Source organism: Dipodomys ordii, unplaced genomic scaffold (genome assembly GCF_000151885.1).
Source record: "Dipodomys ordii isolate 6190 unplaced genomic scaffold, Dord_2.0 Scaffold51, whole genome shotgun sequence".
Taxonomy (NCBI): domain Eukaryota; kingdom Metazoa; phylum Chordata; class Mammalia; order Rodentia; family Heteromyidae; genus Dipodomys; species Dipodomys ordii.
Window position 1 is genome coordinate 9,474,788 of NW_012267267.1, and position 16,966 is coordinate 9,491,753.

Below are 16,966 nucleotides of genomic sequence, written 5' to 3' on the forward strand. Positions count from 1 at the left end.
ATCATTAAAAGTTGTATGAGGAACTCAGGAAACCAACAAATATATATAATCTGTGGTTTACATATGGAGCTAAATCACACAAAAGTATTCAGAAGAACCCAAAACTTAGCATCAAAATAAGCTTGAAGCTGGGCACCGGTGGCTCACACCTGTTATCCTAGCTACTCAGGAAGCTGAGTTATGAGGATCACAGTTCAAAGCTAGCCTGGGCAGGAAAGTCTGTGAGACTCTTACATCCAATAAACTACCAGAAAACGAAGTGGCACTGTGGCTCAAGTGGTACAGCACTAGCCTTGAACTGAAGAGCTCAGGGACAGAGTCCAGGCCCAGCCAGAGTTCAAGCCCCATGACCAACAGAAAAAAGGTTTTAAAAAATAAAAATGAATCCATCTAACATCCTGGAAATATCCATGATGTGCAATTTCCTAATAAAACTATTTTATTCCCTTCTACAAAGCTATGTTTATAAAGTTAATCATGCCTAGAACTGTAAAGAAACAACACAGTTTGTGCTTTATCTAAAGTCAACTTTTTGTAATTATCCAGTAGATGTACTTGACAAAAATAAGACCCATACAGAAAGTTAAAAAGAAAATTTATTTGTAAGAGGAAGGGAGTAGAATAAGTGAACATTTTCTATATTATGAAACAGTCTGTGCCATGTTTTTCAATGTACTCATTTTAAGACGAAAGTCTTGCTCCCTTCCAGCAAAGCCTGCTACCAGCTAAAGTAGATAATCATTATTACAACATGATTATTTTTAACTCCAATTAATAATACAAACAGTTAAACAGTTTGCCAGAAATTACAATCCGGACTACCATTAAAAAGGAAAAAAAGAAGGACCAGGTAGGTGCTGATGGTTCATGGCTATAATTCTAGCTAGTCACAAGGCTTAGATCAGAGGATCATGGTTCAAAGATCCCCTCAGAAGAAAAATACAAAAAACTAATTTCCAAATTAGCCATTAAAAGAAGCAGATAAAGTGCCAGGTTGGAGCCAAAATTTAAAAAAATAAAAAAAATAAATAAAGCTCTGATTTCAAGCCCTATCACTGACAACCAAAAACAGAAATTCAACTACCAATAAGGAAGGTAGAATACTACAAGGAAAAGAAAAACACATACTTTTAAACATGACCCTTCAATTTTTGTACTGTTCAATATGCAAGTTCCTAAGTTGTAAATAATCTATACAGAAGCTTATATATATATATAAAATTGCAAAATTTAGTATAGGAATTTATACTTAGTAAAAATTATTTCCAACACATCACTTTGTAGATTGTTTATCAACAACAGTAATTCATATTGCTTACTCATCTGTCTATCTCCATAGCTGATGGCTTCTGCCAGAGGGCTCCATCCCTGAGCATTTTTCACCTTTACTGGAGCATTGTGAGCCAAAAGTAAATGGGCACATTCTGCAATAAAAATAACATAAACAACACTATTATGAAATATGTAATTTTTGGAATCTCTTAAATATAAATATCATATAAAAGCTTAATAAATCAAATTAGTGTAATACTGTCCTACATATAATTAAACAAAACCAGATCATTTCAGATCAAATGATTGAAAAGCATCACCCTACCTAACAATAAAGTGAAATCTCTGTACACAAGAAACATTATATTCACTATTAATTGTGTCCAAGAACATTTTAAGAATGTGTCTATAAGCTAAAAGCTAGGAACTTTGAGATTAGTTTACATGTATACCTGTAATATCTAATGGAAAATCCTTATTTTAGGGGGAAAAAAATGTATCTTCAAAAAAGGACCTGTAATGTTTCCATAAACCCTTATTTTTCAAATTTTGTAATTCTTTCAGTTGAAAAAACTCTCCCTCCAAATAAAATCCCTCCAAATAAAATCTGAACAGTCTTCCAAGTAATCAAAAGAAATCCAACTTATAGACCCTTCTAAAGGTTGAGAAAATGTTTAAAAAAAATAGAAACACGAGATCAAGGGGATAGGGGAGGACAGATTAATGGAGAGAGATAAAGTAAGAGGATACATAATATTCAAAGTACATATACAAAAATGGAACCCAGTAAATTGAGGAGATGAGTTAGATTGGGAAAGATGGAGGAGGATGAAAGGAGCAACACTGATCAAAGATGGCTTGTACTCATAATTGAGAGCTGAGGATTGCAGTTCAAAACTAGCTGAGGCAGGAAATTCTGTAAGACCCTTATCTCCAATTAACCCCCCCAAAAGCCAGAAATGGAACTGTGGCTCAAGTTACAGAGTGCTAGCCTTGAGTAAAAAAGCTCAGAGACCTTAGACCTCAGTTTAAGGCACAGGATTAGCAAACGCATGTGCACACACACACACATAGACACACACACACACAAACAAAATTATGGAATATATTTAAATTTTTAAAATGTAGCTGGGAGTGAACAGTGCTACAGATTTAAAATCCCAGTTGTTCTGGAAGCAGTGGTAGGAAGATCTTGCAGGATTAGATGATGAACAAGAGCTAGCCCAGAGCAAAATAGAAGATACTCTAAAAACTAAGTCTTGTAAAATAAACTATGGGTATGACTCCAGTGGTGGAGTGCTTACCTAACAAGCACAAGGCCTTGAGTTCAAACCCCAATACAAAGCCAGAAATCAGTGACTCATTCTTGATACTCAGGAAGCCTACATAGCTGTGCATCACAGCTTGAAGCAAGCCTGGGCAGAAAAGTTCACAAGAGTCTATCTCCAAACTAACAAATTCTGGACTGGAGGTGTGGCTCAACTGGTAGAGGAGGGAATAAAAAAGTAATCGTGCTATTATAATTATGTATCATGTAAAAGACTTTATTACCAGGTATGGTGGTTTATACCTATAATCCCAGTCCCTTGGGAAACAGATTGGCAGGACTGAGGCTCAAAGTCAGCCTAGGTAAAAACACTGGTGAGATTTTAATCTCTACAAGTAAAGCTGGACACACGAATCATCCCAGTAATCCAAGCAATGGTAGAGCTGTAGATAAGATAATCCCAGTCTTAAATCAGCCTTGAGCAAAAAGACCCTATCTGAAAAATAACTGAAAAACAAAAAGGCTAGGGTCTCAGTACAAGTAGTAGAATGCTTGCTTAGTAGGCATGAGTTCAACCAATAGTTGCATCAAAATAGACTTTAAAATTTAGTTATGTAAAACATATTAAAAGTGATAGTTCTCATAAGCATTACATTAGTAAACCTTAGTAATTAGAAATAAACCTTCTAAAATAAATATTTGCTAAATCAAATATTCAACTGAGGCTGGGAATGTGGCTTAGTGCTAGAGTGCTTGCCTAGAATGCAAGAAGTCCTGGGTTCCATTCCTCAGTACCACATACACAGAAAAAGCTGGAAGTGGCACTGTGGCTCAAATGGCAGAGTGCAAGCCTTGAGCAAAAGAAGCTCAGGGACAGTGCCCAGGCCCTGAGTTCAAGCCCCAAGACTAGAAAAAAACAAACTAAGGGAGAAAAAGTTTTAAATGACGTAAGATTAGTACAGGATTTCCCTTAGCTCTCTTCAGAAGGAGGCTATGGGAAAAAAAAAGAGAAAACATTTATTAATATTAGTATACTAAATCCTAAATTCAATTACAAATGAGGTAAGCTTTATAAAACACAAATGATAAGACTCATCCTGACATTTTTAAACTCACTATACATGTAATAAGCAAAGTTAAACATAAAAAAAATTTACTAACCTTTATTTCCTAACATCACAGCAAGATGTAAAGGAGTATTTCCTAAAATTAAAAATAAATAAATAAATTAGAAAATAGAATGTAACCAATTTTACTTAAGTGTGGTTTTAACTTCTTACAAAATTTCACAGAACAATTTTAAGCAAAAGTAACATGATTGTAAAAATTACTGTATAAAAATACTGCTTATAGGATGCAAATTCAAAGTCCTAGTATGCCAGAGTTTCTCAGTACCCTACATTCCTCCATGACGCCATGAAAATTTTTTTAAAAATTCATTCACTGTATCTTTGAGATCTTCCCTAAATAGAGTCTAAAATAAAACCACCATTTTCCACTTTTTGCAAACTATTTAAATATGCACATCCTTGACTACAGAGAGCATTAAGATCCAGTCCAGAATTTTTTTTCTGCTATTAGAAATGTGTATGTCTGTAAACAAAAGCAATACTAACTAGTATCCCAGCTTTAAACAAATACAAAAACACCAAAACACATACATAAGAAACAGATACTACAAAGATGAAACTAAAGGCAAAGATTACTTAAAAGGTATGCACTTTGGACTGTATGCTGTAATCAATATCACCCAATAATTAATTCAAAATGGTAACAGACAATGCTTAGAGACTAAAATGTTCTTGATAATTCATTTGTTAAAAACTGATAAGCCAGCCGGACGTTGGTGGCTCACATCTGTAATCCTAGCTACACAGGAGGCTGAGATAATAAGGATCCCGGTTTCAAAGCCAGCCTGGGCAGAAAAGTCTGTGAGACTCTCATCTCCAATAAACCACCAAAAAAAAGCAGAAGTGGCTCTGTGGTTCAAGTGGTAAAGCACTAGCCTTGAGCTGAAGAGCTCAGGGACAGAGCCCAGGCCCAGAGTTCAAGCCTCCCAGCCAACAAAAACAAAAACAAAACAAAGGGCTGGGAAGGTAGCTCAGTGGTAGAGCGCTTGCCTTGCATGCATGAGGCCCTGGGTTCAATTTCTCAGCACCACATAAGCAAAAAGAAAAAAGCCAGAAGTGGCACTGTGGCTCAAATGGTACAGCACTAGCCTTGAGCTGAAGAGCTGAGGGACAGCGCCCAGGCCCAGAGTTCAGGCCCCACTACCAGACCAAAAAACAAACAAAACAAAACAAAAACAGACAAGCTGGGCTGGGAATGTGACTTTGTGGTAGAGTGCTTGCCTAGCATGCATGAAGCCCAGGATCTGATGCCTTAGTGACACATACACAGAAAAGCATACGAAGTAGCTCTATGGCTCAAGTGGTAGAGTGCTAGCCTGGAGCAAAAGTTCAGGGACAGTGCCCAGACTGACTTGAGTTCAAGCTCCAGAAACAGCACAAAAACACTGAAAGTAGTTAATTTTAAATAAAACTTAGTAAATTTTACGTAAATACAGAAGTAAGCACATCAAGAATTCTGGTCAATAAAATGAGCTAACCATTATAAATGATCATATGATAAACATCAATAGACTTAAACTGTTTCTTTCTAGAACATGTAAAATCTCCCCCAAGTATTTCAGCTCAATAAAACCTTCCAAAATAGCCAGGCACCGGTGGCTCACACCTGTAATCCTAGCTACTCAGGAGGCTGAGATCTGAGGATCACGGTTCAAAGACAGGCTGGGACAGAAAAGTCAGTGAGACTCTTATCTCAATAAGCCACCAGAAAAACCAGAAGTGGCCCTGTGGCTCAAGTGGTAGAGGGCTAACCTTGAGCTGAAAAGCTGAGGGACAGCACCCAGGCCTAGGATTCAAGCGCCAAGACCCAACAAAAAGGAAACAAAAAAAGAAAAAAAAGGGAAGTGAAAAAAGTATTGTTTTAGAAATGTTGATTATAAACCAAATTTAGAATAATGAAGAAAAAGGGCAATTTCATTCCAGGCATTTTATGTACAAAGCTGGTAAGCTTTTTTCACGTGTTAAAATCAAGTATCTATCTTCCAAATATACGAAAGAAAATTCCTGTATGCTAAAATACTGAATTTTTTGCATCAGGAATTCAGCAAAACAAAATTTTTCTACCATGTTCTACTGAAACATGTACAATGTGAAACAGTAATATATTTATAACAGGTGAGCAAATATCTGTGGGTTAGGTTAAACTATTCTGTACCTTCACAGGCAAGCATAATATAAGGTAAGAAAAAAAGATACAACATGAAAAGTATTTACACTTCCTAAATTTGCTTTCACATTCTGTGACAATTCACCAAGACCAAAAAGTCATCACAAAAAGTAAACAAAACATATTAACAGATCAAGGTAGAGAAGGGCTTTGTGGATCATACCTATATTCCTTAGCTTACTCAGGTGGCTGAGATCAGAGGATCCCAGTTCAGAACCAGCCAGAGTGGAACAGTTTGTGGAATTCTCATTTCTAAATACCAGTAAAAAGCTGGAAGTGGAAGTATGGCTCAAGTGGTAAAGTGCTAGACTTGAAATAAAAAAGAGTTTATTTAAACCCCAGTAGCAACACACACACAAAATAAATACAATTAAAACCTGTCTGTGTTACTTGAAAAATCAGAAATATTCCTTGTTATTTGACTTTTGTTTGGGTTTCTGTTTTTGGAGACAGGGTCTTGCAACCTGGCAGCAGACTCTATCCTACCTCTACCTTCTGAGTGCCTGGATTAGAGGCAAGGAGAAATAATCCTTTTTTTTACTTTTAACATGCTATAAAGGGTTTCCAATAAATGCTTCCCTTTCTTCTACCTCTCCTTATCTCATGAAAACTACATAATTTCTCCAATAATCTAGTTTCTCAAGTTTTTATAACACATATTGTTAATGTGTCCTAAATATTCCTTCTCCATTTGCCTGATATGGTAACACTTTCAGACATCATTTTTTTTTGGGGGGGGGTCAGTCTTGGGGCTTAAACTCTGGGCCTAGGGGCTGACCCTCAGCTCTTCAGCTCAAGGCAAGCGCTCTACCATTTGAGCCACAGCGCCACTTCTGGCTTTTTCTGCTTATGGGGTACTGAGGAATCGAGCCAAGGGCTTCATGCGTGCGAGCCAAGTGCTCTACCACTGAGCCACTTTCCCAGCCCCATCTATTCAAGGAAGCTTTTATTGGCCTGAAGATGACCCTCTTCTCTGTTCTGCTCTCAAAGCAGAACAAAGCTTATTTTCTTGATCTATGTATGACAAATGTTTCACATGCACATTCAAAATATCAAGCTGGGAGCCAGTGGCTCACACCTGTAATCCTAGCTACTCAGGAGGCTGAGATCTAAGGATCTCGGTTCATAGCCAGCCCAGGCTTGAGTTACCCATCTACTTCTGGATAGTTTGCTAGTTAATTGGAGATAGGACTCTCAGGGACTTTTCTGCCTGGTTGGGCTTCAAACCATGATTCTCAGATCTCAGCCTGATAAGGAGTTAGATTACAGGCATGCTCATTCTGCTCCTGCCAAAGCCTCTGGTATTTATTTTCAGTACATTTTAGAACCCTTATAAAACCACCAGGGCCATGCACTTGTGGCTCACACCTTTAATCCTAGCTATTCAGGAGGCTGATATCTGAGGATCATGGTTCAAAGTCAGCAGAAACAACCAAGTCAGTAGGACTCATCTAAAAATTGAAAGTGACACTGTGGCTCAAAGTGGTAGAGCACTACCTTTGAGCAGAAGAACTCATGGACAGCATGCAGGACCCATATTCAAAGCCCATGACTGACAAAAAAAATTAAATAAATAAAACCACCAGGATCTGGGTATCCTGACACACCCCTGTGATCCCAACAGTTCAGGTTGATACAAGACAGAAAGCTTGAGATTATCCTAGGATACACAGGGAAAATCTGAGTTTTTTTGTTTTATTGACCTTTTGTTTTTAAAGATGAGAAAGTTAACCAGACAATAGCTCTCATCCATAATCCTAGCTATTTAGGAAGCTGAGACCTGGAAAGCCATGACTCCAAGCCAGCCAGGGCAGAAAAAAAAAAAAAATTTTTTTTTTTGGGTCCAGTCATGGGGCCTGAACTCTAGGCCTGGGCTCTGTCCCTCAGCTCTTCAGCTCAAGGCTAGCACTCTACCACTTGATCCACAGCACCACTTCCTGCTTTTTTTTTTTTTTGCTTATGTGGTGCTAAGGAATCAAACCCAGGGCCTCAGGCATACAAGGCGAGCGCTCTACCACTGAGCCACCTTCCCAGCCCCCAGAAAAATTTTACAAGATTCCATCTACAAAGTAGCTAGCAAAAAGCATAGCCACAGATGTGACTTATGTGGTAAAGCACCAACCATGAACAAGAAAGCCAAGTGAGATGATGAGGCCATCTCACTTTGAAAGGTTTCTTTCAAAGGAAACTTTATGTTCCTTATTATCATCTTTTTTTTTGGGGGGGGGGGAGTGTCAGTCGTGGGACATGACCTCCAGGCCTGGGTGCTGTCCCTCAGGGATTCAGCTCAAGGGGAGCACTCCACCACATGAGCCACAGCGCCATTTCCAGTTTTCTGGTGGTTTATTGGAGATAAAGATTCTCACACACTTTTCCATCCCAGGCTGGCTTTGTGAACCGTGATCCTCAGATCTCAGCCTCCTGAGTAGCTAAGATTACAGGCATGAGTCACCAGAACCCGGCTTATCATCTTTCTTATATCTTGTAAATGGACTATTTTTATTATTCCATCTTGTTTTTGCATGTATCTGACAATACATAATTCTAACTTTACTATTCTTTTAGCAGTCATATGAGAGTGTTGTTTTGCCCTGTACAATAGCTACATGTGGTTTCTATACATTTGAAATGAAACTATTCCAAACTGAGAAGTGTCACAAGTAGGATTTTAAAGACTTACCATGAAAAACAAATGTTAATATCTCAACAATGCAAGTACTAACAGATAAAAATAAAATTTTAAAAAGATAAATTTTAAAAAATACTATGCAGAGGCTGGGAAGGTGGCTTCAGTGGTAGAGTGCTTGCCTTGCATGCATGAGGCCCTGGGTTCAATTCCTTAGCACCACATAAGCAGAAAAAGCCAAAGTGATGCTATGGCTCAAGTGGTAGAGTGCTAGGCTTGAGCTGAAGAGCTGAGGGACAGCACCCAGGCCCAGAGTTCAGGCCCCAAAACACACACACACACACACACACACACACACACACACACCTATGCAGAAAAATACTTCAAGGATGTTTTATAATTGATTTTATAATTTATTGAAATGTTTTGGATATGTTTGGTTAAATAAATCACTAAAATTAATTTCATTTTATTTTCTGTATATGGTTACTAGAAAATATGTAACTGCATATATGGCTTGTATTTTATATTCAGTGCAATCCCTAGAACTAGTTAACAACACATCTATGATTTATCCAAGCTTTGTGATGAGGTGAGCCACTACAGAGGACCACACGGACACAGAATACAGCCAAAAGGAAAGTCTTTATTAACCAACCAGTAACTACACTGGGCCTTTGGGACACCCAAGTGCAGTCCCAAGCCTGTTTTTAAGGCTCTTTTTAAGCAAAAACAAAAACAAAAACCCCACATTCTTGTTTTGCACAAGGGTGGAAAGTCCTCAATGGTTCTTTCCTGCAGGTTCTTTCTAAGCCAAGCAAAGTTACAAAAGCCTTGAGCAAGGGCAGTATGACCATTACTTAGGAACAAAAGCCAAAGCATAGCCTTGAGAAGGGGTAGCATTTATTCTTAAATCTTCAAAACCAAGAGGAACTCATTCCTTTAGTTGGGGGTGCAGTCCTGTTCTAAAGATGGAGTTTCATTTGTCTAGCTGGTCCAGGGATGCCCTATCACAATTTAATGTTCAATGGTATTTGACTCCCTATTCAGAGCAACACAATGACTTCAGAACTCAACTTCATTCTCTCTATCAAAACTTAAGAGTTACTAGCATCTAGTCTTATGTTTTTCTTTGGGCTTTATAGTTTATATCCATTTAGGCTTAATCTTTTCATGGCTCTTCATTCCTTCTAGCATGTCTTTATCTTCCATCTAATTCCTTTTGGATCTGTGTAATATATGCTAGTCCTGGGGCTTGAACTAAGGGCCAGGATGCCGCCTCTGAGTTTTTATGCTCAAAGTTAGTGCTCTACTGCTTTAGCCAGAGCTCCACTTTCTGGCTTTTTGGTTGTTAGAGATAAGGGTCTCATGGACTTTCTTGCCACAGCTGGCTTTGAACCTTGATGCTCAGATCTCAGTCTCCTAATTTATACATACACTCTCCAAGAACCACTGGAGTCACAATGACAGACACAAAAACAAAGAATTGTCTCAGCAAGGCAAAATGTACTTCTGCAGAAGGGACACCACACCATCAACCAAAAATCTGAATTGTCTCAGCAAGGCAAAATGTACTTCTGCAGAAGGGTACACCACACCATCAACCAAAATTATAGCAAACAAATCACTGAGCAAGTAGGCTGTTCCCCATTTATCCTAAATGCAGCAGACCCTGCCCCTCTGTTCCAACTGATTGAGCTCAGATTCTCACTCTACTACAGATTGACTAGTTGTAAAATGGATTTACATAAGGTGACCATTAAAAACCTAGAAATAAAATAAACAGTACACAAGCAGTCTCAAAACATACCTATACCCATTGCTATTATAAGAACAATCTGAGATGTATTTCTGTGGTATGTCTAAATTCCATCCAGGAACAACCAATTAAGACAAAACCACATCTTTCAGATATCCTTCCTTATCCCAAAGCAGTTCCTCCTTTTCCTTTCTTTACTTGCAGATACTTTTTTTAATTAACAAGAGCCAGGGCAAAGTAGGTACATTCTAGCTGGGAAGTTGGCTCAGTGGTAGAGCGCTTGCCTTGCATGCCTGAGGCCCTGGGTTCAATTCCTCAGCATCACATAAGCAAAAAGAAAAAAGCCAGAAGTGGCACTGTGGCTCAAGTGGTAGAGCACTAGCCTAGAGCTGAAATGCTGAGGGACAGTGCCCAGGCCCAGAGTTCAGGCCCCACGACCAAAAAAAAGTAGGAACATTCTAGAAAAGATAGTTTCCTCAAGAGTAGGTAGGACTACAGGCTTGAGCTACCTTGAGCCTTGTTAATTCCTCTATTTTAAATGTTTTACAATAAACTTTATTTTAAATCTTTTACTTTTTTTATTTTATCATGCTGGGAAGGAACCCAAGTAATTGAGCATCCTAAACAAGCTGCCTACTACTGAGCTACATCCTCAGCCCCAAAAGCATTTTCCTTGTAAGTAAAAAACAATTTTCATTATTTCTGTTAGTGACAAATTCTTCTTTCCTTTGTAAATGTTCATTTGACTTCTACCTTAAAGAATACTGTACTAAGTATATAATTCTTCTTAGTATTTCCTTCAACATTCTATGTGATAGAATAGGTTCCTTTTCTTGTTGAGTAGTCTAAAGGTTTTTATTACATCATTGCTTTGAAAGTAATGACTTTTTTTTTATTTCCTAGCTACTTTTCAGATTTAGTTCTTAATTTTCAGCCAAATAGACTATTCTTTATTCCGATTAGATTGGCCATCTTGAATCTGAATCAAAATCTTTCAGGAATTTTGGGAAATTCACAACAATTCTTTTTAAATATTTAGTCTCTGTTTCTTCTTTCCTGGAGTTCAAGCAATACGGAACTTCTCTTCCCCTCTCCACTGCTTTTTCTTCTCAAAAATTCCATTCCCTTTCCATCTTCTATTATACAATCGATAGATACTTTCTTTAGATCTATATCATGGATCATGAATTCTGTCTTCGGTGTCAACTAAACTGCTAACCCCTTTAGTTATTGCATTTATCCATTGGAGAACCTAAATTTATCTTTTATATTTATCATTTTCAGTTCTTTACTACAATATTCTATTTGTCTTTTATTCCTCAAGAGCACTGTAAATATTTTTATTTACTGTCTAAATAAGCCCTGATAGATCTATTTCTCTTTAGTTTCCCCCTGTTCTCATACAAGTTAGCATTTCCTCATAATGCTAGTCATCTTTAATTATATGTTGGATGCTTAATTAATTAATTACATAAAAAACAAAGTCTAAGAAACAACTCCCCAAGAGATTTTTATTTGTTTGTGCAAGCCCTGGGTCTTTAACTCCCGGCCTGGGTGCTGTCCCAGAGCTTTTTTAGTTCCAGGCTAGTTGAGCTCTATCACTTGAGACAATCACTTGCTCCAATTCTGGATTTTTTTCTAGTTAATGGTGGTAAGTCTCACAGATTATTCCAGTTGGGCTGGCTGGGAACCATGCTCCTCAGATCTCAGCCTCCACAATAGCAAAGATTACAAGTGTGAGCCACCAGCACTTGGATAATTTTCATTATTTCTGATATGTGGGTGAGGGCACTAACCAAAATGACTTCTGGATAACCTATTCTAGGGTTTGTATTCCTAGGCCTCAGAAATGACACAAAGCTGTACTCCAGCAGAGCTTATTACCTTCAGATAGATTATACTTATTCCTATGGTTTAGCTCTTCAAGTTTGCAATACAAAGAGCACTGTGTTTGAGATATCCTGAGTGACAACCCCTGACTCTATCTTCTGTCCTCATCAAGGCTGTCAAAAGTGCTCTCAGCTTCTTAACCACTGAAACAAAAGTCACTGAAGCAAAATAACCTTAAAAAACTAGGCTCACAATATCTAGTATATGTATGAGTCAAGCAGAAAAGGTCAGATAAGGTGATGTTAGGAAAATGAACCCTAAGATATGTATTTAAATGTTTTTTTCTTTCATGCATTTGTTTCTAACACATTTATAATATTATTTTTTTAGTTGCTTTGTATGTCCCTCCCCCACAGTATAACCCCTGCTTTCACTGTATTTGATGTCGGTATAATTTGTGGAGGGGAAGGGGAAAACCAAGTCCTTTAAATAAGGATACAGGGCTGGGAAGGTGGCTCAGTGGTAGAGCGCTTGCCTTGCATGCATGAGGCCCTGGGTTCCATTCCTCAGCACCACATAAGCAAAAAGAAAAAAAGCCGGAAGTGGCACTGTGGTTCAAGTGGTAGAGTGCTAGCCTTGAGCTGAAGAGCTGCGGGACAGCGCCCAGGCCCATAGTTCAGGCCCCACGACCGGACCCCCAAAAAAAAAAAAAAGAAAAGAAGATTGAAATTCTGTTATTTGTAAGCAATGTAGATAGAATGGGAAGGCAAATACTGTGTTCTCACTCATTTGTGAAAGCTATAAAATCTAATTGCCCAGCACAGAAAAATTGATACTCCATGTTCTCACTCATTTGTGGAAGCCAAAGATTTCATAGAAGTAGACAGCAGAATAGGTCACAATAGGAACACAGGAAGACCATGAAAAGGGGCCCAATTCAATTTACAACTAAATTTCACAAATGTTTTCTTATTTATCCTTTAGTACTTAGTAGAGCATCTTGCATGTGCTTCATTATGTCACCAAGAGCAAAAAGGCAGGTACCCAACATTGCTTCTTCCTATCAGTGAAAACTCAGCACTATCATAAAGGCAAGAAATAAATAGCTGAAAGCTAGTGGCTTACACCTATTACCCCAGCCATTCAGGAGATAGAGCCCACAAGCATCAAGTTTCAAGGGTAGAGGGAAAAGATTAAGATCTAATCTCACCAAACAAACCAGGTGTGGTGATGCATTCCTGTAATCCCAGATACAGTCTGGTAGGAGGCAGGCCAGAGCAAAAACGCAAGACCCTATCAGAAAAATAATTAAAAATCAAAAGGGCTGGAAGCAAGGTTCAAATGACAGAGCACCTGTCTATCAAACACTCTAGAGTTCAAACCTCCAGACTATCACAAATAAAAGGACAAGAATGACTTAGTATTATTATAAAAACAGTACCAGAGCCAATAATAGCCCTACATTCAAATCCCATTAAAACAAGCAGTACAATGGGAGAATTTCAGCATTACCTCTCAAAAATGGTACTACTCACTAAAACTCACACAATCCCTCATTAACTCCTTCCCAGCTCTAACATCTCACTTCTAGTTAGACCCTCACTTATTGTAATAGTTATACTAATCCTTGCTCATCAATTTCTCTGCTTAATAAGGTAGCTAGATTGCAGCTATTAAATATCAACAATGTAACTGGACACCAGTGGCTCACACCTGTAATCCTAGTTACTCAGGAGGCTAAGACCTACGCATGGTGGTTAGAAGCCAGACAGGTGGACCAGGAAAGTCTGTGAGACTGTTATCTACAATTAACTAAACACCGCAGAGTTCAAGCCCCAGGACCAACACAAAAACTAACAAAACAAACCACACACACACACACACACACACACACACGTGAGCACACAGAGTTGATAATGTCACTCATCTACATAAACCCAACTAACTTCACCTCACACTGCTCAGAGTAAAAGCAAATTCCTCAACAACTTTGCAATAGTATCAGACACTAAAAGCCTCCAATCTCCTAATTGCCAATCACACTTCTTGCTCACTTTCTTCCACATACATTAGTCTTCAGTGACTTTTGTTTCAGTGGTTAAGAAGCTGAGAGCACTTTTGACAGCCTTGATGAGGACAGAAGATAGAGTCAGGGGTTGTCACTCAGGATATCTCAAACACAGTGCTCTTTGTATTACAAACTTGAAGAGCTAAACCATAGGAATAGTATGATCTATCTGAAGGTAATAAGCTCTGCTGGAGTACAGCTTTGTGTCATTTCTGAGGCCTAGGAATACAAACAAACCCTAGAATAGGTTATCCAGAAGTCATTCTCTAGTTCAGGCCCTATGCAGTCACATTGGATTCTAGGAAAGAGAAAATTCAGTAAGTATCTAGTGTGGAAGGTAAAACTGTTATCACAAACAAGAAATGTATTCGTATCATCTTAAAGAGCCAAAAACTCTCCAGACTACCTAGCGTTCCTAGTTCTGTTCTTTTCCAGAAAAGATGGGATAACAACAACTCTACCCACAAAAAAACACTGTGATAAGGGTCAACCATGCCACATCAGTAAATTGGGACTCTTTTAATTATGTATACCTTCCTCAACCCCTGTACAATTCTTCCTACTTAACCTGAAGCCATTATCTGTACCCTGAAATGGTGGTGTCTTCCCATGGTTGCCATGTAACAAACCTCTGTTCTCTGACCTTCACTATCTCTATATTGGGGGCAGGTGGCCAGACCTGTGACACCTGACTTTGGGCTGAGGTCTAAAAACCCAGTTTCAGTATGCACACCCAAGAATCCAAATGTGCTGACTTAGAGCAGTAAGATAACCCTAGCTTGTCTAAAGAGAAATAACCAGTGGCTTTGCTGAAGGGTACTTAACACCAAAGGCAAGAATAAGACATGGTATTAATGCTATGCAAACCTTGAGAGTTAAATATTCTGTCATTTGTGACTACAGTGCCCTTACAGTACTTCTACTTATTTTAGAGGATAACTTAATATCATGAGCAAGTTTGTAAAGAAGCAGGACCTCAAACCTGGATCTGATACCAAACACAGAGATGGCATTCTAGCTTGGTGAATAATTTTCTGGATTTCAATAAGAAATAATAGGTATGAGCAGGTGAAATTCAATTAACTGCACAGTAAACCCTCACAGTGAGAATACCATCTCTAGTCTTCATATGGCTAGTCTTCAAATGACATTTCAATCTTGCTCTAAGACTGATTTCTCAGAAATAAATGATATAGAAACAGAAGGACATTGTTTGTTTACCTAGTCCATAGCCAATTCTCCAGGAACTCCACTCATTTTCTAACCTAGTACATCACTTAACAGTGTTCTCCCCATTAAAGTGGATGTTATTACTTAGGGGTGATGACTCACTCTCATAATACTAAAACTCTGAATCTGAGAGCAAGAGAATTAAAAATTCAAGACCAGTCTAGGGCTGGAAAGGTGGCTCAGTGGTAGAGCGCTTGCCTTGCATGCATGAGGCCCTGGGTTCGATTCCTCAGCACCACATAAGCAAAAAGAAAAAAGCCAGAAGTGGCACTGTGGCTCAAGTGGTAGAGCGCTAGCCTTGAGCTGAAGAGCTGCCCAGGCCCAGAATTCAGGCCCCACAACTGGACCCAAAAAAAAAAAAAAATTCAAGACCAGTCTAGAGCCAGCAACGAGCTCCCATCCGTAATCCTAGTTATTCAGGAGACTAAGATCAGAGACTCGCTGCATTTGAAGCCAGCCCAAGTAGGAAAGTTCATAAGACTCTTTTGTTCAATTAACCACCAAAAAGCTGAAGTAAAATTGTGGCTTAAGTGGCAAGAGAGCTAGCCTTAAGCAAAAGTTCAAGGTCAGTGCCCAGGCCCTAAGTTCAAAGCTCAATATAAGAACCAAAAAAAAAAAAGACCAATCTGGATTATACAGCAAGTTGGAGGTCAATGTAGGGAACATAGTGAAACCTCGTTTCAAAACAAAAGGAAAAATAAAAAAAGGAATGACATTAACTGAGGACAGCCATACTATCTAGAACTCAATTTCCACTAAGTCCTCCAGAATTCTTATGCCTCACTGAGGAGGCCCAAATACCTAGGACTTAATGTCACCCAATAAGTAACTATTTCTGCTGCCCTGCCCTTTTTTGCCAAAATTTACGTTACTTTTTTTTTGTTGGTCATGGGGCCTGAACTCGGCCTGGGCACTGTCCCTCAGCTCTTCAGCTCAAGGCTAGCACTCTACCATTTGAGCTACAGTGCCACTTACAGCTTTTTCTGCTTATATGAAACTGAGGAATTGAACCCAGGGCCTCATACGTGCAAGGCAAGCACGCTACCACTGAGCCACCTTCCCAGCTCTCACAATTCTTTTTTGGGCATCAAGGCTTGAAGTTAGGGCCACTTGGTCTCACCTATTTCCCTGCTCACCTATTTTCCTGCTCACAACTAGTACTCTGCTTGTCTCAACCTTGCATTTTGCTAATAAGTCTCAAAGACTTTTCTGCCTATGCTACCCTTTGAGCTACAACCCTTCAGGCTTCACCCTGTAGAGGAGCTAATATTATGAGCATAAGGGACAGGTGTCTAGCTTTACTAATGTTCTTTAAAGGTATTCCATCACTTCAGTACATTCCTGGTTAAAATTGTTCAGCAGTAGCTTAGGTCAGGCTCTTTTCTTCTTTTTCATGCAAGGTCATGCTTTCAAAGGCATCTTTTCTCAAAGAGATCTATTTCACATTACTCCTTTCTGTCAATCATCATGAAAGAGTTCAGCGACAAAAGCAATGTGCAGGGAAAAAAACTTCAAAGGATCATAAAGGACATATATAGAATAAACAAAAATAAACACACAACATGTCCACTCAACAAATTATCCTACTTCCTTAATTCTTTTTTTTTTGGGGGGGGG

General features: G+C 38.7%; 1 protein-coding gene across 1 annotated transcript in view; it reads right to left on the bottom strand.

Annotated features, from left to right (window-relative positions):
• Ankrd13c (ankyrin repeat domain 13C) overlaps positions 1-16,966 on the bottom strand; it is a 64,082-nt gene that overhangs the window by 39,107 nt on the left and 8,009 nt on the right. The window contains exons 3-4 of the mRNA XM_013020507.1: positions 3,701-3,742; positions 1,320-1,424 (exon numbers count right to left, since the gene is read on the bottom strand). Of these exons, the coding sequence (XP_012875961.1) occupies positions 1,320-1,424; positions 3,701-3,742 (147 nt within the window). The remainder of the gene's footprint in view (positions 1-1,319; positions 1,425-3,700; positions 3,743-16,966) is intronic.